This window comes from Salmo salar, chromosome 14 (assembly GCF_965601325.2).
Source record: "Salmo salar chromosome 14, fSalSal1, whole genome shotgun sequence".
Taxonomy (NCBI): domain Eukaryota; kingdom Metazoa; phylum Chordata; class Actinopteri; order Salmoniformes; family Salmonidae; genus Salmo; species Salmo salar.
The window spans coordinates 66,447,929-66,474,093 of NC_138304.1; the positions used below are offsets into that span (position 1 = coordinate 66,447,929).

Consider the following 26,165-nt stretch of genomic DNA (forward strand, 5'->3'; position numbering starts at 1 on the left):
ACACAGAAAACAACTTGTTATAGCAATTATATCTCGGTGCTCCTGCGATTATCTAGATGAGGGACTATATGGAGGAGTCGAGATCCCATGAACCGTCGATTGATAAACTGCAATTAGCTAAACTTAGTCATTTTGTGTGTGCGTATAGTCCATTCATATGTTGTGGCTACTTCCTGGGTGAATGTATGGGATCTGATATTAAATAACAAAGGCGATGAATGGCTATGTTACCCCATGTAATATTTATCCCTAAGTGACTGACAATGTTTCTGTCCACTCGCATTTCCTGACTGTAGCAGCTAGCGCGAGCACATGGATAGACTGCCTCCTGTGGTCACTCAGAGAACAACTCGTCCTAACATTCTCACCCAAACACTGTTATGTCTGTGGCCCCGATGAGAAACCTTGCTGGTTGCAGAGTGGAAAAAAATCATAAAGATGAAAAGTCAAGCAGAAAAGCTGTTCTATAAAAATAGGGGGATTGTATAGGAGGGAGCGGGAATGCCGTACAGAAATTAGCTTTGGCTGACAGAGCGCCGAAACATTACCGTCTCTAAGCAATTTACGAGAGCGATTACTCTGATTATTATTTCAACAATACCCAGCTATGCTCTTTCAAGGGCTGCCAGTGGGGCTGAGGCTGGGGGAATGAATGGCCTTGCCAAGACTGAGCGTCTGGGAGTTTCACAAGGCACTCCACGGGAGGGAGGGAGGGAGGGAGGGAGGGAGGGAGGGAGGGAGGGAGGGAGGGAGGGAGGGAGGGAGGGAGGGAGCAGAAAAGAGAAAGGGAGACACACTTCAAAGGGGCTCGGGTTCTTCATAAGGGTCACTGTTTTAGTCCTCCTGACGTTAATTTCTGTTTTTACTAACCCCTTCCCTCTCTCTCTCTCTCTCTCTCTCTCTCTCTCTCTCTCTGCAGCCCCCAACGAGCCTTTGCTGTGCAAATTCGCAGACGGAGGGCAGAAGAAACGCCAGAGCCAGAGCAAGTACCCACAGAACGGGCGGCCGTGGCACAGGGAAGGCGAGGTAAGCCACTGACTCATTACAGCTGCCATTTTGGTTCCATAGGTACAGCCATCCAGCAGTTACCATTAACCCTGCATTACATACCAGCTACTCATGGCACTGGAATGACGTTTAGTTCAAAGGCAGGCATTTAACCACTGAGGTAATGGAAGTCTTAATGAGGGGTAATTTAGGTCCATGTAAAACATGTTTAAGGTTGGCGCTGGCAGTGAAAAAAGGTTGCATTTTTTTTTTTTAAAGCACTTAAAGTATTGATTCAAACCTTCAAAATAAGAGTTGAAATATAAATTGCATTTCAAGGTTGTATGAGTGCCCTCCCAAGGCTGCCAAACATATAGGTGCTCCACCCATGGTTCATAGTAGTTCTGGCCTATAAATTGGATACCTAACATATTCAGCAGTAGCAACCTACAACGGGAAGGGCAGTCGGAAGGTTTTTCATGCGGCTCTACGCACTACGGAGAATATGAACTTGCAGGGGCTGACAGTTGTGCTGAAGCTGCAAGGTAGAATGGAAAGAACAAGATATAGGCTCTCTGTGGAGATGGGCCTGACTGTGTGTCTTTCAGGAGACGTAACATACCCTCCAGTTTGTCTGCTTTGTTGGTTGTGTGCGTAATGGTTGTGTGTAATATACTGTGTGTGTGTGTGTGAGAGTGTGCATGTCCATCACAGACTCAGCAGACCAAACGCCGAGCCCAGTGAGGCCTGTTTACCCTAACACCATGTTGCTACAGAGCCTCACACACTGACAGGGTTAGCTGGCTAGACTTGACGCGAGGTGAGAGGGGTGTGTGTGTGCAGCGTCTGGAAAAAGGAGGAGAGAAGAAAGGAGAAAAGAAGAGAGGCAGCATCACTAGAATAGACAGAATACACAAAAACACTTTGGCTCTCTCTCATCTCTCCTCTCCTCCCCACACAGCGTGCTGATGAAATCTGCTGCCCTCCTTAGATTAAAAGGCTCGCCTCTCGCCCAACTACGTCTCGCGCGCAGATTAACGACATGGTTCGTGTTTTTATCTCCGTAAAAAGGCCCTCCCGTGGCCTCAGGCTCAACAGCTAGGAAGAGTCTTGCATCTCTCCTCCCTCGTCTCCCTCCCTCCCTCCCTCCCTCCCTCCCTCCCTCCCTCCCTCCCTCCCTCCCTCCCTCCCTCCCTCACTCCTGGCTTCCCATTACTCTGGTTAAGGACATGAGTGAGTGGCTGGTGGAGGCTTAAGTGCTGGTGTTGTTGGGGCCTTTGTGGGTTAGTTCGTGTGTGCGCGCGGGCTTGTGAGATCGAGAGTGCACACACATACAGTATGTTCTGTATGTGTGTGTGAGCACGCACGTTTGTTCGTAACTTTGTGTGTGTGTGTGTGTGTCAACGAGGCCCCCCACAGTCATTGATCAGCAGCACAGCCAGCGCTGGGAGGTCGGTTTCATATGTGAGTCTATTTAATCAGACGCTCTCCAATCCTTCACCAGGGGCCTCCCGTTCTGTGGCCAGATGAAGAGGGGCCGCCCAGATCACGCCATTTGCTACGTTCCCCATTGAACCCCTTTTTAAGTCAGCCAAACTCCCAGAACACACCGGGGGTTTAGTAGAGCACCCGTAGAGCAGCAAGCAACCCCATTGTTGCGTGATTAGTCAGTAGTTGAAAAGGGGTCAGAAGTCAGACGGAGGTTTTGGAAGAAGGGACAAGTTTCTTCTAAGTGGCTATGAGGCATGCGAACACTCTCTCAAACATGCGTTACATCTTATGAACGATGGGCCCTTACACGCGCACACATGCAAAACTCACACGCAAAGTCACGTGGGTTCAAGCACACGTACTCTGTCTGAGTCACGCATGCTCACACGGACACGGGCACACACAGCATACACTCATACGCACACACCATAAATCATTCAATCGTTAACACCTACACACAGTCTCACGTCACACTAGCTCAAGTGCTTTCTCTTTGGGGAAAGTGTTAATGGCAAGACGACCCGGTTCTCCCCTGTGTGAAAGGAAGCCTGACTGATGTTTTTGAGCGAGAGGGAAAGAGGGTGTGTGTGTGTGTCTGTGTGTGCGTGTATGTGTGTATTTGTGTCTGTGTGACCTACAGCCGGACACCAAGTCCAGTACAGGTGTCCTTCCAGCTGCCAGAGGGACCGACTTTCTCTCCCTCACGTACTGTCACTTTCTCTCCCTCACATGCTCCAACTTCCTCTCCGAGACACATACTGTCACTTTCTCTCCCTCACATGCTCCAACTTCCTCTCCGAGACACATACTGTCACTTTCTCTCCCTCACATGCTCCAACTTCCTCTCCGAGACACATACTGTCACTTTCTCTCCCTCACATGCTCCAACTTCCTCTCCGAGACACATACTGTCACTTTCTCTCCCTCACATGCTCCAACTTCCTCTCCGAGACACATACTGTCACTTTCTCTCCCTCACATGCTCCAACTTCCTCTCCGAGACACATACTGTCACTTTCTCTCCCTCACATGCTCCAACTTCCTCTCCGAGACACATACTGTCACTTTCTCTCCCTCACATGCTCCAACTTCCTCTCCGAGACACATACTGTCACTTTCTCTCCCTCACATGCTCCAACTTCCTCTCCGAGACACATACTGTCACTTTCTCTCCCTCACATGCTCCAACTTCCTCTCCGAGACACATACTGTCACTTTCTCTCCCTCACATCCTCCAACTTCCTCTCCAAGACACATACTCTCACTTTCTCTCCCTCACATACTGTCACTTTCTCTCCCTCACATACTCTCTTTCTCACATACTCTAATTTTCTCTTGTACATTTATTTCTCTTTCCCACACATACTCAGACACATATTCTTTCTCACATACACTTTTTTCTCTCTCTCCTCTTCATCTTACTTTCTTTCTTTCTTACACACACATTCTCTCTCTCTCTTTGTACCGGACACGCCAACAGCATGCATAATCAGTCATGGCGATGCAGCCGACCCTTATGGGGGATTGTCTGTGTGAGCCAGGCAGCCATGGTGTGGAATTCATTAACACATGGAAGTAAGGGCACCACGCATGGGACTTATCAGCCTCACCAGACAGCTGGCCATGTCTGGGATGGCCATTATCACGTACAGTGCCTTCAGAATGTATTCATGCCCCTTGACTTAATCCACATTTTGTTGTGTTACAGCCTGAATTCAGAATGTATTAAATATATGTTTTTTCTCACCCATTTACACACAATATCCTGTAATGACAAAGTGAAAACATGTTTTTAGAAAGTTTTGCAAATGTATTGAAAATTAAATACAGCAATATCTAATTTGCATATGTTATCACACCCCTAAGTCATTACATGTTAGAACCACCTTTGGCGGCGATTACAGCTGTGGGTCTTTCTGGGTAAGTCTCTAAGAGCTTTGCACACCTGGATTGTACTATATTTGTACATTATTCTTTATAAAATTCTTCAAGCTCTGTCAAGTTGGTTGTTGATCATTGCTTGACAGCCATTTTCAAGTCTTGCCATAGATTTTCAAGCGGATTTAAGTCTAAACTGTAACTAGGCCACTCAGGAACATTCAATGTCGTCTTGGTAAGCAGGATATATTTGGCCTTGTCTTTTAGGTTATTGTCCTGCTGAAAGGTGAATTTGTCTCCTAGTGTCTGTTGGAAAGCAGCCTGAACCAGGTTTTCCTCTAGGATTTTGCCTGTGGTTTTCTCTATTCCGGTTATTTTTATCCTAAAAAAACTCCCTTAGTCCTTGCCCTTCACAAGCATATCCATAACATCCACCACTATGCTTGAAAATATGAAGAGTTGTAGTCAGTGATGTGTTGGATTTGCTCCAAACATAACGCTTTGTATTCAGGACATAAAGTTCATTTCTTCTTATTTTTACCCATCTACCAATAGGTGACCTTCCTGGTTTTTGTGGTTGAATCTGTATTTGAAATTCACTGCTCTAATGAGGGACCTTACAGATTATTTTATGTGTGAGGTACAGAGATGAGGTAGTCATTCAAAAATCATGTTAAACATTATTATTGCACGCAGAGTGAGTCCATGCAACTTATTATGTGACTCGTTAAGCACATTTCTTTCTCCTGAAGCTTGTGTAGGCTTGCCATAACAAAAGAGTAGAATACTTATTTATAAGAATATGATTCCAATTTGACATTACGGGGTATTGTGTGTAGGCCAGTGACACAAAGTCTCTGTTTTAAATTCAGGCTGTAACACAACAAAATGTGGAAAAACTCAAGGGGTGTGAATACTTTCTGAAGGCCCTGTATAGGCACACAAATATAAACACATACACACACTGAAGCACATACACAGATACAAACACATAGACTTGGGCATGCACATATAGACGCATGCACACAGTGAAACATGCAGTGCATACATACCGCGATGCACATGCAGATGCATACACTCAGACTAGGGTTGAATGGCGGGAACCCGCTTACCAAGGTGTACTGGGATTTACCACCCAAAACCACTCCCTTTTCCCGGGATAAAAAAGTGCCAGAAACTGTTAAATGACAAATGATGCATATGAACAGCGTGGCGTGAAATGTAACTGTTAAATGATTTGCAATGTCTAAATCTGGCTTCTCTGCGGCCTCTGCATGATGAATTATCAACGCTCAGGGTGGTGACAGACAGCCCATCTCAGTATGGAATCGCATGTTCTCTCCCTGCTTTATCATGGTTTGAACAATGTGTGTAATTCCAGTCCATATAATACAGTATAATACAGTACAGTAATACAGTTCACACTCAAAAAGATGACTCTACTAGTGCTAGTTTCATTTATTTACCCAATAGAGCACATAACTAGCTACATCTATGGGCTTTTAGGTTTTTCTGTTATGTTTAATGTGCAGTAGTAGCCTATCATATACTGTATGTTTTGGATAATGACTCAATCATTTGGCCGTTTTTGGGCTTGCGCACATTAAATGTATTTAATGTATGGCTCATCAGGCTCAGGTAGCATCAGGCTTAAATTTTTTATCAAAGCTCTAATCAAATCCAGACATAAGCCTATTTATACGCTTTATAATGCTTTGAATGACACTTCCGGTTTTGGCGGGAAATACTGGGTTACCCGGGAGAAAAACGATTTATTCTCAGGATGGAACATTTGTAAAATACCAGGAAGATATTCCACCCTAACTCAGACACATACCAGTACACAGACTTCCTGTCAGTGGAACATACAGGCACATATACTGAACATAAATATAAACACAACATGTAAAGTGTTGGTCCCATGTTTCTTGAGCTGAAATAAAAGCTTATTTCTCTCAAATGTGCACAAATTTGTTCACAACCCTGTTAGTGAGCATTTCTCCTTTGCCAGTATAATCTATCCACTTGTCAGGTGTGGAATATCAAGAAGCTCATTAAACAGCATGATCATTACACAGGTGCACATTGTGCTGGGGACAATAAAAGGCCACTCTAAAATGTGCAGTTCTGTCACAATGCCACAGATGTCTCAAGTTTTGAGGGAGCGTGCAGTTGGCATGCTGACTGCAGGAATATCCAACCAAGCTGTTGCCAGATAATTTAATGTTCATTTCTCTACCATAAGCCGCCTCCAACATTGTTTTAGAGAATTTGGCAGTACGTCCAACCGGCCTCACAACCACAGACCATGTGTAACCACACCAGCCCAGGACCTCAACATCTGGCTTCTTCACCTGTGGGATCATCTGAGACCAGCCACATGGATAGCTGATGAAACTGAGGAGTATTTATTTCTGTAATAAAGCCCTTTTGTGGGGAAAAACTCATTCTGATTGGCTGGGCCTGGCTCCCCAGTGGGTGGGCTTATGCACTCCCAAGCCCACCCATGACTGCGCCTCTGACCAATCATGTGAAATCCATAGATTTGTGCCTAATGAATTTATTTAAATTGAATGATTTTCTTATATGAACTTTAACTCAGTAAAATCGTTGAAATTGTTGCATGTTGCGTTTACATTTATGTTCAGTGTATGTATACTGTATACACAGTGCAATTGTAAAGTATTCAAACCCCTTTACCTTTTCCACATTTTGTTATGTTACAGCCTTATTCTAAAATGGATAAAATAATTGTATTTCCTCATTAATCTACACACAATACCCCATAATGCCAAAGCGAAAACAGGTTTTTAGAAATTTTAGCAAATGTATTAAAAATAAAAACAGAAATATCTTATTTACATAAGTATTCAGACCCTTTGCTATGAGGCTCGAAATGCATCCTGTTTCCATTTATCATCCTTGAGTTGTTTCTACAACTTGATTGGAGTCCACCTGTGGTAAGTTCAGTTGGTTGGACATCATTATATAAACAGGCACACACCTGTTTATATAATGTCCCACAGTTGACAGTGCATGTCAGAGCAGAAACCAAGCCATGAGGTCGAGAAGGGCCTTGGTCAGTGAGGTGACCAAGAACCCGATGGTCACTCTGACAGAGCTCCAGAGTTCCTCTGTGAAGATGGAAGAAACTTCGAGAAGGACAACCATCTCTGCAGCACTCCACCAATCTGGCCTTTATGGTAGAGTGGCCAGACAGAAGCCGCTCCTCAGTAAAAGGCACATGACAGCCCACTTGAAGTTTTCCAAAAAGCACCTAAAGACTCTCAGACCATGAGAAACAAGATCATCTGGTCTGATAAAACCAAGATTGAACTCTTTGGCCTGAACGCCAAGCATCACGTCTACAGGAAATCTTACACCATCCCTACAGTGAAGCATGGTGGTGGCAGCATCATGCTGTGGGGATGTTTTTCAGCGGCAGGGACTGGGACACTAGTCAGGATCAAGGGAAGGAAAAATTCACCCAACTTATTGTGGGAAGGTTGTGGAAGGCTACCCGAAACGTTTGACCCAAGTTAAACAATTTAAAGGCAATGCTACCTAGTACTAATTATGTTATGTAAACTTCTGAATCACTGGGAATGTGATGAAAGAAATAAAAGCTGAAATAAATCATTCTCTCTACTATTATTCTGACATTTCACATTCTTAAAATTAAGTCCTAACTGACCTAAGACAGGGAATTTTTACTAAATGTCAGGAATTGTGAAAAACTGAGTTTTAATGAATTTGGCTAAGGTGTATGTAAACTTCAACTGTATATATGTGCACATGCATACTATCAAATGCAGACACCCCCCCTTCAACACTCAAACATCTCTCAAATGCAAACACTCGTACTCACACTCAAACACACTCACATGAATGACCACACACAGGCCTACTGTATATTATGCTAATGCCGCGCACATCCGCAGTGGCCGTGTCACTAAGGGCTTATGCATCCGGTGTAGTATTCATTGGATCTCTTTTTCCCCCTCACTCACGTGGGTGATGTCTATGTACACTGATCCCCCCCCCCCCCCTAGTTCCTGAGGGTCATTCCTGCCTTTTAGCTCACACAACCCTCCTGAAGGAACGAGGGAGTAAGAGGTATGGAGAGAGAGAGGTAGGGAGAGAAAGAGAGAGAGAGGTAGGTAGGGAGAGAGGGGGAGAATGAGAGAGGGGGACAGAGAGCGAGAGAGAGAGAGAGAGGGGGACGGGGAGAGAGCTGGACAGCGTGCTGATGAAATCTGCTGTCGTCAGCAGGTTCCCGTTAAAAGAAATGGGATTAGGCCTCCTCTGGGAGAGAGGCTACAGGAATGCAGATGACAGGTTGCAGGGAGAGAGGGAGAGAAGAGAGAGAGAGATGGGAACAAAACGAGAGAGGGTGAGAAAGAGGAAGAGATACAAGGGCCTCACACACGTTCACGCGTACACTCACCGCCATTCCTCTCTTCTTTCTCTCTGTCTCTCTCTCTTTCTCTCTCTCACTCTCTGTCTCTAAAAGGCTTGTGTCGATCATTGTCCCACATGCATAAAGTGTATTGAAATCCCTTTTTGTTTCCTATCTCTCAAAACCTGTTTATTGTGCTGACTTGAATTTGAAATTCAATGATTAACCTGTGATATGTCTCGTCTCTCTTGTGTTACAGACTGGTATGCAGTTAACATATGATCCTGCTGCTATGCAGAATGGGTAAGAGTCAATCTATTTAAAGAATCTATAAGAGATGTATTGATAGGTCTCAGGCGTTTGTTCGTGCGTGCATGTATGCTTTCATGCCTGGTTGCCTGCATGTGTTCCTGTCCCTTTGTCTGTGACTCTGATTGTGTGCGTATGCGTGCCTTCCGTGTCGGTGTGCTAAGGGGTGCCATGGAAATGAATGTCCTAGCAAAGTGTTCTATTTTTCGCTGTGTGCCGTAACAGGAAGGGGCGGAGAGCCTTGAGTTCCGTCCTATCTCAATGTGGCCTCAGTCTGTGACAGGAAGCTTCTCACTCACTCCCTGCTTCCTGAAGCACTTACTCTCAATGACTCTGGAATAAGACTGGATGAATGAATAGCATCTCATTAGATTCAACACTGGCCATTTTAGAACCGTAACAGTACGTTGTAATTAAGAGGCCCGACATCAACGTTTAAGTTAGAGGAAACATGGAGAATAGCACAGTGACCATTTAGTAGACATACAATAGTAATGTATAGATACAGTATATGGAGAATATACTGTATGATTGCAGTATGTTGAGATGACTTAAAGACTTGTAGTCAGTGACAATAGTTCTATGTCAGTGGTCACCAACCTTTTCTGAGTCAAGATCCCTTTCCGAGTCAAAATGCAAGCCCAGATCTACCGCTCAGATTTTTTTTGTGACATGACTTAAATAACATAAGTCTATGCAACATTAACCAATTAAAAACCGTTCTGAAGCAATGAGGTTTGTGCAGTAGGCTATTGGCCCAATACATACCCAATACATTATCACTGCATATTGCCCTGCCAATGTTGGTATATGATCACACTGGTAATAGATCATTTGTTGTGTTACTTGTGATCACAATCATTCTTATCACAATCTTATTTTTTCTTACTGGACTGATGGTCTGCATCTGATGCTCAGTCTGAGGGGAGGGAGGGATCAGCGGTGAGGCTGCCTCTCACCCGACGCACCCTCCCTCCGCTCTCCCTCTCTCCGCTGAGAAATGGGGACACAGTCTTCCAGCTGATGGCAAAACTCAAGTCACACTGCATTATTTCTGCCTCATGCACCAATTCATGTTGTTACGCCTATGACCAGAGAAAGTTAAATACTCCTTGATATTAAAAAATACACAAGCCGCTAATAATAACCAAAAGTATGTGGACACCCGCTCGTCGAACATCACATTCCAAACTCATGAGCATTAATATGTAGTTGGTCCCCCTTTTCTGCTATAACAGCCACATCTGTGAAGGCTTTCTACTACATTTTGGAACATTGCTGCGGGGACATGCTTCCATTCAGCCACTAGCATTAGTAAGGTTGGGCACTGATGTTGGGCGATTTGGCCTGGCTCGCAGTCGGCATTCCAATTCATCCCAAAGGTGTTCGATGGGGTTGTGGTCATGGCTCTGTGCAGGCCAGTCAAGTTCTTCCACACCGATCTCGACAAAACATTTCTGTATGGACCTTGCTTTGTGCATAAGGGCATTGTCATGCTGAAACAGGAAAGGGCCTTCCGCAAACTGTTGCTACAAAGTTGGATGCACACAATCGTCTAGAATGTCATTGTATGCTGTAGCGTTAAGATTTCCCTTCACTGGAACTAAGGGGCCTAGCCCGAACCATGAAAAACAACCCCAGACCATTATTCCTCCTCCACCAAACTTTACAGTTGGCACTATGCATTGGGGCAGGTAGCGTTCTCTGGGCATCCGCCAAATCCAGATTCGTCTGTCGGACTGCCAGATGGTGAAGCGTGATTCATCACTCCAGAGACCACTTTTCCACTGCTCCAGAGTCCGAGCTCGTACATGGAAACCCATTTCATGAAGCTCCAGACAAACAGTTATTGTGCTGACGTTGCTTCCAGAGGCAGTTTGGAACTTGGTAGTGAGTGTTGCAACCGAGGATAGATTATTTTTACGCGCTACATGCTTCAGCACTCGGCAGTCCCGTTCTGTGAGCTTTTATGTACTACCACTTCGCGGTTGAGCAGTTGTTGCTCCTAGACCTTTCCACTTCACAATAACAGCACTTACAGTTGACCGGGGCAGCCCTAGCAGGGCAGAAATTTGACAAACTGACTTGTTGGAAAGGTGGCATCCTATTACGGTGCCACCTATATAATATTTGTCTATGGAGATTGAATGGCGGTGTGCTCAATTTTATACACCTGTCAGCAAAGGGTGTGGCTGAAGCAGGCAAATCCACTCATTTTAAGGGGTGTCCACATGCTTTTGTATATATAGTGTATATAAAACACAGGAAAAGTGTTTGTCTGCACTGGGCCTTTAAAGCCTGTATTTCCTTGGCATTTTCAGACAAATATTAACAGCTGGAGAAACAACACATTAACACGTTTCGTGAGGTCATGTTTTTTTATTCCACCTGTAGTTCAAGTCATTGTTAGTAATTTTAATCCAAGATTTCAACGCATAAAATAAAATAAATTGAGGTATAGTGTAGAAGGTAGCAATACAGAATCTACTGTAAGTAAGGCTTTTCAATTTTATAATTACAGTACCAGTCAAAAATTTGGACACAGCTACTCATTCCAGAGTTTTTCTTTATTTTTTATTATTTTCTACATTGTAGAATAATAGTGAAGACATCAACATTCTGAAATAACACACATGGAATCATGTAGTAACCAAAAAAGTGTTAAACAAATCAAAATATATATTATATTTGAGATTTTTCAAATTAGTCACCCTTTGCCTTGATGACAGCTTTGCATACTATTGACATTCTCTCAACCAGCTTCATGAGGTAGTCACCTGGAATGCATTTCAATTAACATGTGTGCCTTGTTAAAAGTTAATATGTGGAATGTTTTTCCTTCTTAATGTGTTTAAGCCAATCAGTTGTGTTGTGACAAGGTAGGGGTGGTATACAGAAGTTAGCCATATTTGGTCAAATAAAAATGATGGCAAGAACAGCTCAAATAAGCAAAGAGAAACAATAGTTCATCATTACTTTAAGACATGGTCAGTCAATCCGTAAAATTTCAAGAACTTTGAAAGTGCAGTCGTAAAAACCATCACGCACTATGATGAAACTGGCTGTCATGAGGTCCGCCACAGGAAAGGAAGACCCAGAGTTACCTCTGCTGCAGAGGATAAGTTCATTAGAGTTAATTGCACCTCAGATTGCAGCCCAAATAAATGCTTCACGGAGTTCAAATAACAGGCACATCTCAACATCAACTGTTCAGAGGAGACTGCGTGAATTAGGCCTTCATAGTTGAATTGCTGCAAAGAAACCACCACTAAAGGACACCATTAAGAAGAAGAGACTTGCTTGGGCCAAGAAACACGAGCAATGGACATTAGACCGGTGGAAATCTGTCCTTTTTTTGGTTCCAACCGCCATGTCTTTGTGAGACAGGTGAGTAGGTAAACGGATGATCTCATGTGTAGTTCCCACCGTGAAGCATGGAGGAGGAGGTGTGATGGTGTGGGGTTTCTTTGCTGGTGACACTGTCTGTGATTTATTTAGAATTCAAGGCACACTTAACCAGAATGGCTACCACAGCATTCTGCAGCGATACGCCATCCCATCTGGTTTGCGCTTAGTGGGACTATAATTTGTTTTTCAACCCAACAATGACCCAAAACACACCTCCAGGCTGTGTAACGGCTATTTGACCAAGAAGGAGAGTGATGGTGCTGCATCAGATGACCTGGCCTCCACAATCACCCGACCTCAACCCAATTGAGATGTTTTGGGATTAGTTGGACTGCAGAGTGAAGGTAAAGCAGCCAACCACTGCTTAGCATATGTGGAAATTCCTTCAAGTCTGTTGGAAAAGCATTCCTCATGAAGCTGGTTGAGAGAATGCCAAGAGTGTGCAAAGCTGTCATCAAGGCAACGGGTGGCTACTTTGAAGAATCTAAAATCTATATTTATTTGTGTAACACTTTTTTTGGTTACTACATGATTCCATATGTGTTTTTTTATAGTTTTGATGTCTTCACTATTATTCTACAATGTAGAAAATAGTAAAACTAAAGAAAAAACCTTGAATGAGTAGGTGTGTCCAAGCGTTTGACTGGTACTGTATATGTAGCCTTTGTACAAAGCCCACACATGCTAGTTGTATCATAATATATAATTGTAATATATGCCATTTAGCAAACGCCTTTATCCAAAGTGACTTACGTTTTACATAAGGGTACTTGGTCCCATGAATCGAACCCCCTATTCTGGCGTTGCGAGCACTACGCTCTACCAACAGAGGGCCATTGAGAGTGGTATAACATTGCACTTAACCAGCGAGGGGATAGAAATGACACCCAGGGATGTTAAAGTAGCCCGCCGTGATACAGTAGCCCGCCAGCTCTTTCCCCAAGAGCCAAACTCAACACCTTGGAATAGCCTTCTTTAAATGCATTGAGTTTTCCCAAACACTGTGGATTGAAGTCAGCAATCAGCCTAAGCCAGCCAACATGGTATAGCCTTATTGCTCGAGGCTGGTGGGGGCGAAAACACAGACGGACATTTTTTTATGTGATGACAAAGCTCAATTTTGATCTGATAAAACCAGACTTTTCAATCGAGAAGCCATAAGATGCTTCATGAAACTTTTATGCGCCCCACGAAACACAATATATTGCGTTGCGTTTGATTTGAGCAGGCAAAGGGATGAAACAAGACAATGAAGGGCTATACCCACATGAAGGAAGCTCTGTCTGTACGGCCTCAAAGACTGACTGCGCGGATCTGTGCATAGACGACTATGTGGGTGTGTTTATTGGTGTGCATGGATCAATGGACATAAAAGGTATTTTAGTAGAGAGATTGTTTCTGTTGTATGGTTCATTCCAGTCCTTATGTGGCGATAGACTGGCTCGAGGAATATTTATGGAAAATATTTTATATGGTTCAATTAGAGGTTAGTACATAAAAAGCCTAAGGCATGAAACACACAAAAATGTCCTCACATACTGGTGTCTATAAATGAATGTTAATTCCCAATCAGCTTTTGGAAACGGTTGTTCCCTAACCAAACATACATAGTGTCATCCAGTACCAGGGTCTGACCTCCCTTTCACCTGCTCTGTTTCCTCTCTCCCCTCAGGTTCTACACCTCGCCTTACAGTATCGCCACCAATCGCATGATCGCACAGACGTCCATCACGCCCTTCATTGCTGCTTCCCCCGTCTCCACATATCAGGTGAGTGATGTACTGGAGTGTACCCAGAGGGAGATAGCCGCGGGGCGGCTGGGGACCGGCTGGGAGATGGGCAAGCTGTGGGGCTGGAAAACAGCAAGGGGCTCTCAGAGATTCGGAACTTTGAAGCGTTCCTCATTGGTTTGCCAACGATGCTGGATGAAAACACAACAGACGGAGAGTCTCAACAGAAAATGAGCACGAAATAGACGGAGGGAAAAAAGAGAAAAGCAACGCCCGTTAGGAATTAGAGTGTTGGGAAAAACAAACAGTTTCTTCCCTCGCTGTCCTGACCCTGTTGTGCTTTTCAAGCTTTTTCAAGCTGTCATACCTTTCATAGTAATTTTGCATCCTTTTCCTGCTAACTGAATTCCACACTTTGTATCCCAGTTGATCCCTGGAACCATGTGAAACAGAGCGTTTCCATTTCTAAACACGCACAATTTCAAGCACCTCCAGATGGGAGAACAAGCAGAAGGGAAGAGACACTGTTCAGTTCACCTACACTTTCCCCCAAGAGCACTCACTGTTTATCATTGAGGCTGATTAGAATGCAGAAAGAGGGAAAGCGACAGGGAGAGAGAGATGGAACGAGAGAGTGAGAGAGATGGAACGAGAGAGTGAGAGAGCAAGAATGAGAGAGCGCTGGAGAGAGAGAGCGATAGGGAGAGAGAGAGAGATAAAGACGGAGAAGGAAAGATAGAGGGAAGGGGGTTGGTTGGTGAAGGTTGGCTTGTCCGCCTTTCAGAAACGTCTGATTAAAACTCAGGTCCAGTGCTGGGGTGAGAAGTGGGCTGGGGCGCGGCGCTAATCCGCGTTCCGAAGGCTTCCCAAATTGATTTATCAAAAACAATGGCCTGGCTTTTGAGGAATATTAATCCTCACAGTTTCAATATTGGCCACCACCACTTCCTGTAATATTGCCCTTCAGCAAGGCAGCACCAGGCAAGGTGAGTCCTCCATCTTCTGCTCAAGTACAAAGAGTAGAGCAGGCAGGAAGCAAAGCATACAGTATGAGACAAAGGAATCACTAGTGGGCAAAATGGAGAAAAATTATATGATTTCAGTTCTTTGTGGTAGAAAATATGAAGCATTTTGCACCTTTTTTATTGGCTACTATTACATATAATCTGCTCAGATGCAGATCCTTTATTGTTTATTGAATTGTGTGTTTTACAATTGTATTTATTTACTGGAAATAACAAACAAACTAAAACGATGGCTAATTCGCCAAATGCCCATTGTAAACAGTTTTTCTGTTTACAATGGGCGCTGGGAAAACATCCTGATTACTTTGTCACCTGACAGTGGACAATCCATCCACTTCCTGGTCTAGCCATGTGGTCTGCCCTGCTGTGTTCTGGCTGCCTTAATATCAAACACAAGCTCAGGGCAGCGTCAGCCAGAGGTAGACAGACATCCTCAGACTAGACCACTGGACAACATAGTCAGTCACACAATGTACCAGCTTCTTATTAAGTCATCACTGCTGCTACTAATGCATCCATGAAAATATTTAGTTTTGAACAAAAACACTCAATCTCAGTCAAAACATTTAAAAGCACACGCAGTTTGAATCTTGTTGATGTCACATGGAAATATTCTAAAGGTGGACGATTAGGGAACAAAGCATTGTCTCATCTCCTTTTTCTTCCTGTTGTCTCGAGAACAAACATCGTGAGGAAGAAACAAACAATCATGGCTCTGTGCTATACAATAAAAAACCCTCACTTGTTTAGGCAAGCCCCAAATCATGGGCTTTAACGAGCTCAGAGGATTGGCGTTCTTATGGAAGATTAGCATCTGTTTGTCTTTGTTGAGTCCAATCATTTCCCCAAGGATCAATGGGCAGACGTGTGTGTCTCTGACTAGCTGTCTAATACTCCTCTCCAGCTAATCTAAATGGTCCATTTATTCAACTGTGGCTTCTCTCACTGTCAACAGCAGGAATTCTGTTGAACTGAATGTCTCACAAAGTCCAATAGAGCTGTAGGTCTTTTTCTGTTTCAGGGTTAGTTTGTGTGTTCTTGTCCCTCGATATTCGGATTGCCACTGTCGACCCAAGCTGGGTTGAGCCATCTTGGCCTGTGGCATGACACGCTGTGCCTAATTCTGCAAATTTAAGGCCTGTGTGTTTTCAACTGGCCAAGGCTTGTTAGCTTCATCTTACCTCAACACACCCACACTTCCCAGGCACGGAAGTTACAGTGGGAAAGGACAGGGCACAAGCATGCACTGGCATGCAGAGAAATAGCGTGACAATGGAAAACCAGTTATTGCACACTGTTGATTGTAAGGGAAAAGAGGTGGCATGGGTAACCTTAAGTCAAAAATGATGTTTCATTTGATGTCTCCCTCATAGGTCCAGAGTACGTCATGGATGCCTCATCAACAATACGTTATGCAACCTACAGTAAGTGCATTACCATTCTCTGTGTCATGTGATTTACTGTATGTGCTCTAGCAGTCCCACATGCACCTTTGACCTTTTGGGTTAGAGGTCGACAGGAAGTCGAAGATGCCTGATGTCTACCTTCACTTGCGATAAGTTCACAGTGCCTTTCGGGTTAACTCACCAGAAGAGTTAAGAGAGCTTCGGACAGAATGTTATGAGCCTTTCAGAATGTTTCAACCTCCAAGGCACTTTCTATATATTTAGAGCTAAGATCAGGCAGCATTGGAATTGGTAAAGTAGACGCTGCATCTTCAAACTCCTCCTGTGGCAAGTCCACTTTAAGACCACCTTCGGAACTCACCCACAGACTCAAACACTGAACCGAATTGTATCGCTGATAGCTAAATGATTCCTCCGCTACTGAAAGTTGATCGTTCCACTGTGATAAACACTTGGATGTCCATTCGCTCTTTCTTAGGTGTACAAACATGTGTTTCTGGTTGGGAACACACAGGGTTTATTGGTCTTGGTGGACTGTAGTGTGACTCAGTGGAATTTAACTAGCAAAGCAGAACACCAGCAAGCCTGCTCAATCTATCTCAGCAACGTACCAGGCCTTCAGCATTCAATTCTGCAATAGTACTGCAATACTACTTATATCAGTCAGCGTTTCATGTTATATTAACCCTACATTACTAATAGGTCCCATGTGGCTCAGTTGCAACTCCAGGGTTGTGGGTTTCGATTCCCACGAGGGGCCAGTACAAAAAATGTGAGTACACTACTGTAAGTCGCTCTGGTTAAGAGCATCTGCTAAATTCCCCAAAAATGATATAATAATAATAATAATATATGCCATTTAGCAGACCCTTTTATCTAAAGTGACTTACAGTCACGTGTGTATACATTTTTCATACGGGTGGTCCTGGGAATCAAGCCAACTATTCTGCCGTTGCAAATGCGATGCTCTACCGACTGAGCTACAGAGGACCAGTGTTTCATGTCATATTAACCCTAAATATTTATCATCCACAAGTTCAACAGATCTCAAACTCAATCATTCTAGCTAGAATACAACCTCAATTATACCTCACTACTAGTGTATATAGTTGTTTATTTCATTAATTGTGGTTTCATGCATTTTTCACACAGAGTAGCTAATAATAACATTATAATAGCACATACTGTAATGCAACCGACTGATTCCCACTTTAGGACAACTTAGTCTCTTGTTTAGGTAAGAGGCAATTAGTAATTAGAGCAGTCTGTATGAGTTGTTCATGAGAGCTGATGCTTTCAGAGCTCCTAATGGTTCTGCTGCTGTTGCATCCAATCTCCCATCCTGGCCCTGAGTTTTACTGCAGTGCGTAGATCTTTATACTGGTGTCATTGTGATGTGTTAGGCTATTGCCATGTTATCAATATTGCACTAATGTGAGGGACTGAAAATGCAGCCTCGTGTTTTGCAGAGAGTATATCAGGTTTCATGTATGACCCAGATGCAGACAGTGTCGAAGAAACAAAAGTTTATTTGTAATGCAGGGGCAGGCAAATTACAGGTCAAAGACAGGCAGGGGTCAGTAATCCAGAGAGTGTGCAAAGGGTCCAGAATGGCAGGCTGTCTCAGGATCAGGGCAGGCAGGGGTCAATAATCCAGTGAGGTGGGGCAAGGTATAGAATGGCAGGCAGGCTCAGGGTCAGGGCAGGCAGAACGGTCAAAACCGGGAAGGACTAGAAAACAGGAGCAAGAACAGACAGGAGCCAGGGAACAAACGCTGGTAGGTTTCATAAACAAAACAAACTGGCAACAGACAAACAGAGAACACAGGTATAAATACACAGGGATAATGGGGAAGATGGGCGACACCTGGAGGCGGGTGGAGACAAGCACAAAGACAGGTGAAATAGATCAGGGTGTGACAGAGTAGGGATATTCAAATCAAATCAAATTTTAAAGGTCACATGCGCCGAATACAACAGGTGTAGTAGACCTTACAGTGAAATGCTCACTTACATGCCCTTAAAAAACAATGCAGTTTTAAGAAAATCCCTAAAAAAGTAAGAGATAAGTATAACAAATAATTAAAGAGCAGCAGTAAATAACAATAGCGGGGCTATATACAGGGTGTATCGGTACAGAGTCAATGTGTCAATGTGTCAATGTGCGGGGGGCACCAGTGTTGAGGTAATTGAGATAATTATGTAGTTGCCATACCAGGCAGTGATGCAACCCGTCAGGATGCTCTCGATGGTGCAGCTGTAAAACCTTTTGAGGATCTCAGGACCCATGCCAAATCTTTTCAGTCTCCTGAGGGGGAATAGGTTTTGTCGTGCCCTCTTCACGACTGTCTTGGTGTGCTTGGACCATGTTAATTTGTTGGTGATGTGGACGCCAAGGAACTGTTCCACTACAGCCCCGTCGATGAGAATGGGTGCTCGCTCGCTCCTCCTTTTCCTGTAGTCCACAATAATCTCCATCGTCTTGGTCATGTTGAGGGAGAGGTTGTCTTATCTCCTCCCTATAGGCCGTCTCATTGTTGTCGGTGATCAGGCCTACCACTGTTGTATCATCAGCCAACTTAATGATGGTGTTGGAGTCGTGCCTGGCCATGCAGTCATGAGTGAACAGGGAGTACAGGAGGTGACTGAGCACACACCCCTGAGGGGCCCCTGTGTAGAGGATCAGTGTGGCGGATGTGTTGTTACCTACCCTTACCACTTGGGTGTGGCCCATCAGGAAGTCCAGGATCCAGTTGCAGAGGGAGGTGTTTAGTCCCAGGGTCCTTAGCTTAATGATGAGCATTGAGGGCCCTATGTTGTTGAACACTGAGCTGTAGTCAATGAATAGTATTCTCACATAGGTGTTCCTTTTGTCCAGGTGGGAAAGGGCAGTGTGGAGTGCATCATCTGTGGATCTGTTGGTGCGGTATGCAAATTGGAGTGGGTCTAGGTTTTCTGGTATAATTGTGTTGATGTGAGACATGACTAGCATTTCAAAGCATTTCATGGCTACAGATGTGAGTGCTACGAGTCGGTAGTCATTTAGGCAGGTTACCTTAGTGTTCTTGGGCACAGGGACTATGGTGGTCTGCTTGAAACATGTAGGTATTCCAGACTCAGACAGGGAGAGGTTGAAAATGTCAGTGAAGACACTTTCCAGTTGGTCAGTGCATGCTCGGAGTACATGTCTTGGTAATCCGTCTGGCCCAGCGGCCTTGTGAATGTTGACCTGTTTAAAGGTCTTACTCACATTGGCTGCGGAGAGCATGATCACACAGTCATCTGGAACAGCAGATGCTCTCATGCATGTTTCAGTGTTACTTGCCTCGAAGCGAGCATAGAAGTTATTTAGCTTGCTGGTAGGCTCGTGTCACTGGGCAGCTCTCGGCTGTACTTCCCTTTGTAGTCTGTAATAGTTTGCAAGCCCTGGCACATCTGACGAGCATTGGAGCCGGTGTAGTATGATTCGATCTTAGTCCTGCATTGATGCTTTGCCTGTTTGATGGTTCGTCGGAGGGCATAGCAGGATTTCTTATAAGCTTCCAGGTTAGAGTCCCGCTCCTTGAAAGCGGCAGCTCTACCCTTTAGCTCAGTGCGAATGTTGCCTGTAATCCATGGCTTCTGGTTGTGGTATGTACGTACAGTCACTGTGGGGACGAAGTCGTCGATGCACTTATTGATAAAGCCAGTGACTGATGTGGTTTACTCCTCAATGCTATCGGAAGAATCCCGGAACATATTCCAGTCTGTGCTAGCCAAACAGTCCTGTAGTTTAGCATCTGCTTCATCTGAACACTTTTTTTATAGACCGAGTCAATGGTGCTTCCTGATTTAATTTTTGTTTGTAAGTAGGAATCAGTCGGATAGAGTTATGGAGTTATGGTCAGATTTGTCAAATGGAGAGCGAGGGAGAGCTTTGTACGCGTCTCTGTGTGTGGAGTAAAGGTGGTCTAGAATTTTTTTCCCTCTGGTTGCACATTTAACATGCTAATAGAAATGAGGTAAAACTGATTTAAGTTTCCCTGCATTAAAGTCCCCGGCCACTAGGAGCACTGCCTCTGGATGAGCGTTTTCCTGTTTGCTAATGGCGGAATACAGCTCATTGAGTGCGGTTTTAGTGCCAGCCTCGATCTGTGGTGGTATGTAGACAGCTACAAAAAATACAGATGAAAACTCTCTAAGTAGATAGTGTGGTCTACAGCTTATCATGAGATACTCTACCTCAGGCGAGCAAAATCCTGAGACTTCCTTAGATATTGTGCACCAGCTATTGGTTACAAATGTGTCTTACCCCCGTGTCTTACCAGAGGCTGCTGTCCTGTCCTGCCGATAGAGGGTATAACCCGTCAGCTGTATGTTCTTAATGTCGTCATTCAGCCACAACTCGGTGAAACATAAGATATTACAGTTTTTAATGTCCAGTTGGTAGGATATACGTGCTTTCAGTTCGTCCCATTTATTTCCCAGCGATTGAACGTTAGCTAGCAGAATGGAAGGCAAGGGCAGATTAGCCACTCGTCGCCTGATCCTCACAAGGCATCCTGGTCTCTTTCCGCGAAACCTACATTTCCTTTTCCAGCGAATCACGGGGATCTGGGCCTGGTTGGGTGTCCGTAGTATATCCCTCGCATCCCACTCATTGAAGAAGAACTCCTCATCCAATTTGAGGTGAGTATTCCCAGTTCTGATGTCCAGACGCTCTTTTCATTCGTAAGAGACGGTAGCAGCAACATTATGTACAAAACAAGTTATGAACAACGTAAAAAAAGAAAGAAAATAGCATGGTTGGTTAAGAGCCGATAAGACGGCAGCCCTACCCTCCGGCGCCATCTTGGACAGCTGAAGGCTGGAGGATCTGAAGAAAGATCTATCCCCAAGCCACCCATTTACATTACATTTAGGTCATTTAGCAGACGCTCTTATCCAGAGCAACTTACCAGGGTTGTGAATGCATACATTTTCATACTTTTTCCATACTTGTTCCCCGTGGGAATCAAACCCACAACCCTGGCGTTGCAAGCGCCGTGCTCTACCAACTGAGCTACACGGGACTACCTTCCAACTGGTCTTCATACACTACATCATACCTAAGGCACTGTGTGGGTCCTCCAGAGCCATATCTTAGACTTAGAGCATTTAGGGGTCCTAGTGAGTGAGATCATTTACACACAGGCAGTATCAAAAACGACTACTGTACATATGTGATGCCGGCCAAGCCGGAACAATGCAACACTATAGTTCCTGATCTACCATCACCACCAACACCAACACCACTATCCATAGAGAAGCCCTCCTACCACCTACTACCCTACTGCTGCTCCCTGCTGCGACCATTACCACCTAGCCTCCCCGTCTCAGTTACCCCCACGCTGGGAGACAAGCAACATGTAATCTGGCCCCAGCAGGGCACCACTCCACCAGCCTCCCAGCCAGCTCCTCTCCTTCTCTCTCCTAGCCAGCTAGCCGCCATGACGGGACAGGAGTCCCTGGTGCTACAGATGCTACAGAGAGGATCAAAGCATGGCTGCTGTGTGTGTGTGTGTGTGTGTGTGTGTGTGTGTGTGTGTGTGTGTGTGTGTGTGTGTGTGTGTGTGTGTGTGTGTGTGTGTGTGTCTGTGTGTGTGTGTGTGTGTGTGTGTGTGTGTGTGTGTGTGTGTGTGTGTGTGTGTGTGTGTGTGTGTGTTTTGGATTATGTTATGAGTGCTGTATGAATGTCTGGGGTTTATGCTGTTTACTGCTCGATATGGGTGTGTTTATGAGTACAGTAGGTGTGTGAGAGATTGCTTGTGAAATACAGTGTGTACATGTTTTTACATGTGAACATGTTTACGGATTGATGAGTATGACTGGGCTGGCAGTGTTGCTCTTACATAAACCATATGAGGTATCTGAAAATCCCTTAATCTATAGTCTTCTATTGTGACTATTGGCATGGCCTATAAGAGAATAGGTGCTGTTATTGGACCAGGTCTCTCTTGGAAAAGAGATGTTATCTCAATGACAAAAACCTGTATAAATAAAGGTTAAATAAAAAGAAAACAGTTTAAATACAGTAGCGTCCCCCATCTGCTCCCTCCCTATAGACCAGTGTGTCTTCCTCTCTCTCTCTGTCCGTATGGCCTTGTTCCAATCGCGCTGCATCCACAATCCACCAGACTGCCCAGTGCCCGTGCCCTAACCCCAGTTGCCCCCCCCCCCTTCAACCTCCCTCCACTCGACCACCACCCAACCTGTCGCCTTATGTCTGCACTTATATTCTTCCTGTACATGCCCCCCCCTTCAACCTCCCCCCCCCCCCCCCCCCTCCGTGCCACCGATCCAATGAAACACATTAAACTAGCGGAGCGTGCTAGCCTAGCGTTCAGGGGCTACTTCAAGTATTAAACCAATTGATTGTGCTGCAATTTGGGGCTGTTGGCGTGCACAGCATGTTTAACCAATGGGCCATTCTGGGGGGAGTGTTCTCCTGGTGTCTGTGCAATATGGAGGCGGCGGAGCATGGTAAAGGGAGAGGACATTGCCACAACCAATCAGAATGACTACACTAGAGCTCAGACCTGGGTTCTTTTTCTGGCTGTGTCGGGTGGACATTACAAGAGTACGTGGCCATTAAGGCCAGATCGTTCTTCAAGATGTTCAAACGTTCATAGATGACCAGCAGGTCAGTAGCTCAGGAGTAAATGTCAGTTGGCTTTTCATAACCAAGCATGGCTGACCCTAGCCCCCTGGCACAGAGACTATTGCAGCATAGATCATGGAGGCTGAGACGTTGGGGGTCAGCGGACACTGTGGCCCTGTCCAACGATACCCCCAGACAGGGCAAACCAGGCAGGATATAACCCCACCCACTTTGCCAAAGCACAGCCCCCACACCACTACAAGGATATCAACAGACCACTTACTACCCTGAGACAAGGCTGAGTAAAGCCCACGAAGCTCTCCTCCACCGCACAAGCTCAAGGGGGCACAAAACTGCTCAAGAAGATCACGTCACAGATTCAACCCACTCAAGTCGAGTATAGCGAAAAAGACCTGGCACGATGTGATGCACCCCTCCCAAGGATGGCATGGAAGAGCACTAGTAAGCCAGTGACTCAGCCCCCATAATAGGGTCAGAGGCAGAGAATCCCAGTGAAGAGGGGAGCCGGCCAGGCAGGCAGAGACAGCAAGGGTGGTTCGTCACTTCAGTTTTCGCACCCCTGGGCCAGACTACATTAGACCAAATTATTTTGAATACTATGTGAACCCAGGAATGCTAGTGTGCTGCTGTCGGTGGCAGTTTGAATTTGGAGTTACATGATAAGTGAGAATTGAAAGTGTTCTTTGAGTAAGAGTGTGCGGGCTGCTGTTACATGGTAGAAACAGCAGTGTATCTTGTTTATCTCACTAGATTGAGTTTGACAACCGTAGCCTGAGTGCTCTATCCCTCAGCGTTGTGCTTTGTTAGGAGATGGGGAGAGAGAGAAAAATGAAAAGACAAACAGTTTGCAGAAATGTGTGTATCCTTGGACGAGAAGTGCTTAGAGCGAAAACTTCAAAAGAAAAATGACAGCTTGTTTTCAATTGCCGTTAAAACACGGCTTCAACTCGCTTCTTTCTCTCCCAGTCCTTCACTTTTTCTCTCTCTCCGTTTATCTTTCCCTGTATCATTCTCTCTCACACTGTCTCCTCCTCTCCCTCTTCTCCATCTCCTGTCTCACTCCATCTCTCTCTCTCTCACTCCTCTCTCTCTCTCTCTCTCACTCCACTCTCTCTCTCTCTCTCACTCCACTCTCTCTCTCTCTCTCTCTCTCTCTCTCTCTCTCTCTCTCACTCCATCTCTCTCTTTCTCTCTCACTCCTCTCTCTCTCTCTCTCTCTCTCTCTCACACTGTCTCCTCCTCTCTCTCTTCTCCATCTCCTGTCTCACTCCATCTCTCTCTCTCTCACTCCTCTCTCTCTCTCTCTCTCTCTCTCTCTCACTCCACTCTCACTCTCTCTCTCACTCCACTCTCACTCTCTCACTCCATCTCTCTCTTTCTCTCTCACACCTCTCTCTCTCTCTCTCTCTCTCTCTCACACTGTCTCCTCCTCTCTCTCTTCTCCATCTCCTGTCTCACTCCATCTCTCTCTTTCTCTCAATCCATCTCTCTCTCTCTCTGTCTCTCTCTCTCTCTCTCTCTCTCTCTCACACTCCTTCTCTCTCTCTCTCTTTCTCTCTCTCTCTCTCTCTCTTCATCTCTCCCACTCTCACCTGTCCCTTCCAGTACTGAGGTTCTTTGAAGCTGTGGTGTGGTGTACATACCAGCTGGGAGGGTGGTGTTGCCAGCAGTACTTGGGCTGTGAGGTAATGCCTGCAGTAGATCAGTCAGCAGCAGACCTGTGATAGTTGAGTAGACTACACTGCAAACAATGTCAGTGTTACATAGATTTTATTGTATTGAGATAACGAAGTTAAAATTGCTTGAGTTGAGTTCATCGCACTTACCAAGAAAATGCATTTACTCGTTTTTAGTTGATTTAACTTACCCGGAAAATACATCAAGATAATTTGTATTGTTCTAAGATATTCTGACTTGTTTCAAGCCTTTTTCAAGCCTTTTTTAAGTAAGCAAAATTATCTGCCAGAGCACTAAGATAATTTGTCTTGGTAAGATGTCTTATTAGGATCAAATAACATGAAATAAGAATTTATCTTACCCTATCAAGCCTTTTTTGTTTTGTTTAAATAATCAAAATTGTCTGCCAGTGCACTAAGATACACTACATGACCAAAAGTATGTGGACACCTGCTCATCAAACATCTCATTACAAAATCATGGGCATTAATATGGAGTTGATCCACCCTTTGCTGTTATAACAGCCTCCACTCTTCTGCGTAGGCTTTCCACTAGATGTTGGAACATTTCTGCGGTGACGCTTCCATTCAGCCACAAGAGCATTAGTGAGGTCAGGCACTGATGTTTGGCGATTAGACCTGACTCGCAGTCGGCATTCCAATTCATCCCAAAGGATTTTGATGCGGTTGGGGTTAGGGTTCTGTGCAAGCCAGTCAAGTTCTTCCACACCAATCTAGACAAACTGTTTCTGTATGGGTGTATGTATTTGTGCATGGGTGCATTGTCATGCTGAAACCGGAAAGGGCCTTCCCCAAACTGTTGCCACAAAGTTGGAAGCACAGAATCATCTAGAATGTAATTGTACGCTGTAGCGTTAATCTTTCCCTTCACTGGAACTAAGGGGCCTAACCAGAAACCATGAAAAACAGCCCCAGACCATTATTCCTCCTCCACCAAACTTTACAGTTGGCACTATGCATTGGGGCAGGTAGCGTTTTCTTGGCATCCGCCAAACCCAAATTCGTCAGTCGTACTGCCAGATGGTGAAGCGTAACACATCACTCCGGAGAATGCATTTCCACTGCTCCAGAGTCCAATGGCGGCGAGCTTTACACCACTCCAGCCGACGCTTGGCATTGCACATGGGGATCTTAGGCTTGTGTGTGGCTGCTCAGCCATGGAAACCCATTTCATGAAGCTCCCGACGAACAGTTC

General features: G+C 44.9%; 1 protein-coding gene across 2 annotated transcripts in view; it reads left to right on the forward strand.

Annotated features, from left to right (window-relative positions):
* The window catches only part of LOC106570076 (RNA-binding motif, single-stranded-interacting protein 3), a 357,318-nt gene that overhangs the window by 310,849 nt on the left and 20,304 nt on the right, over positions 1-26,165 (forward strand). For both annotated transcript variants that reach the window (XM_082961094.1, XM_014142038.3), the window contains 4 exons: positions 920-1,026; positions 9,015-9,058; positions 14,145-14,241; positions 16,601-16,651. In XM_082961094.1, coding sequence (XP_082817220.1) covers positions 920-1,026; positions 9,015-9,058; positions 14,145-14,241; positions 16,601-16,651 — 299 coding nt within the window. The remainder of the gene's footprint in view (positions 1-919; positions 1,027-9,014; positions 9,059-14,144; positions 14,242-16,600; positions 16,652-26,165) is intronic.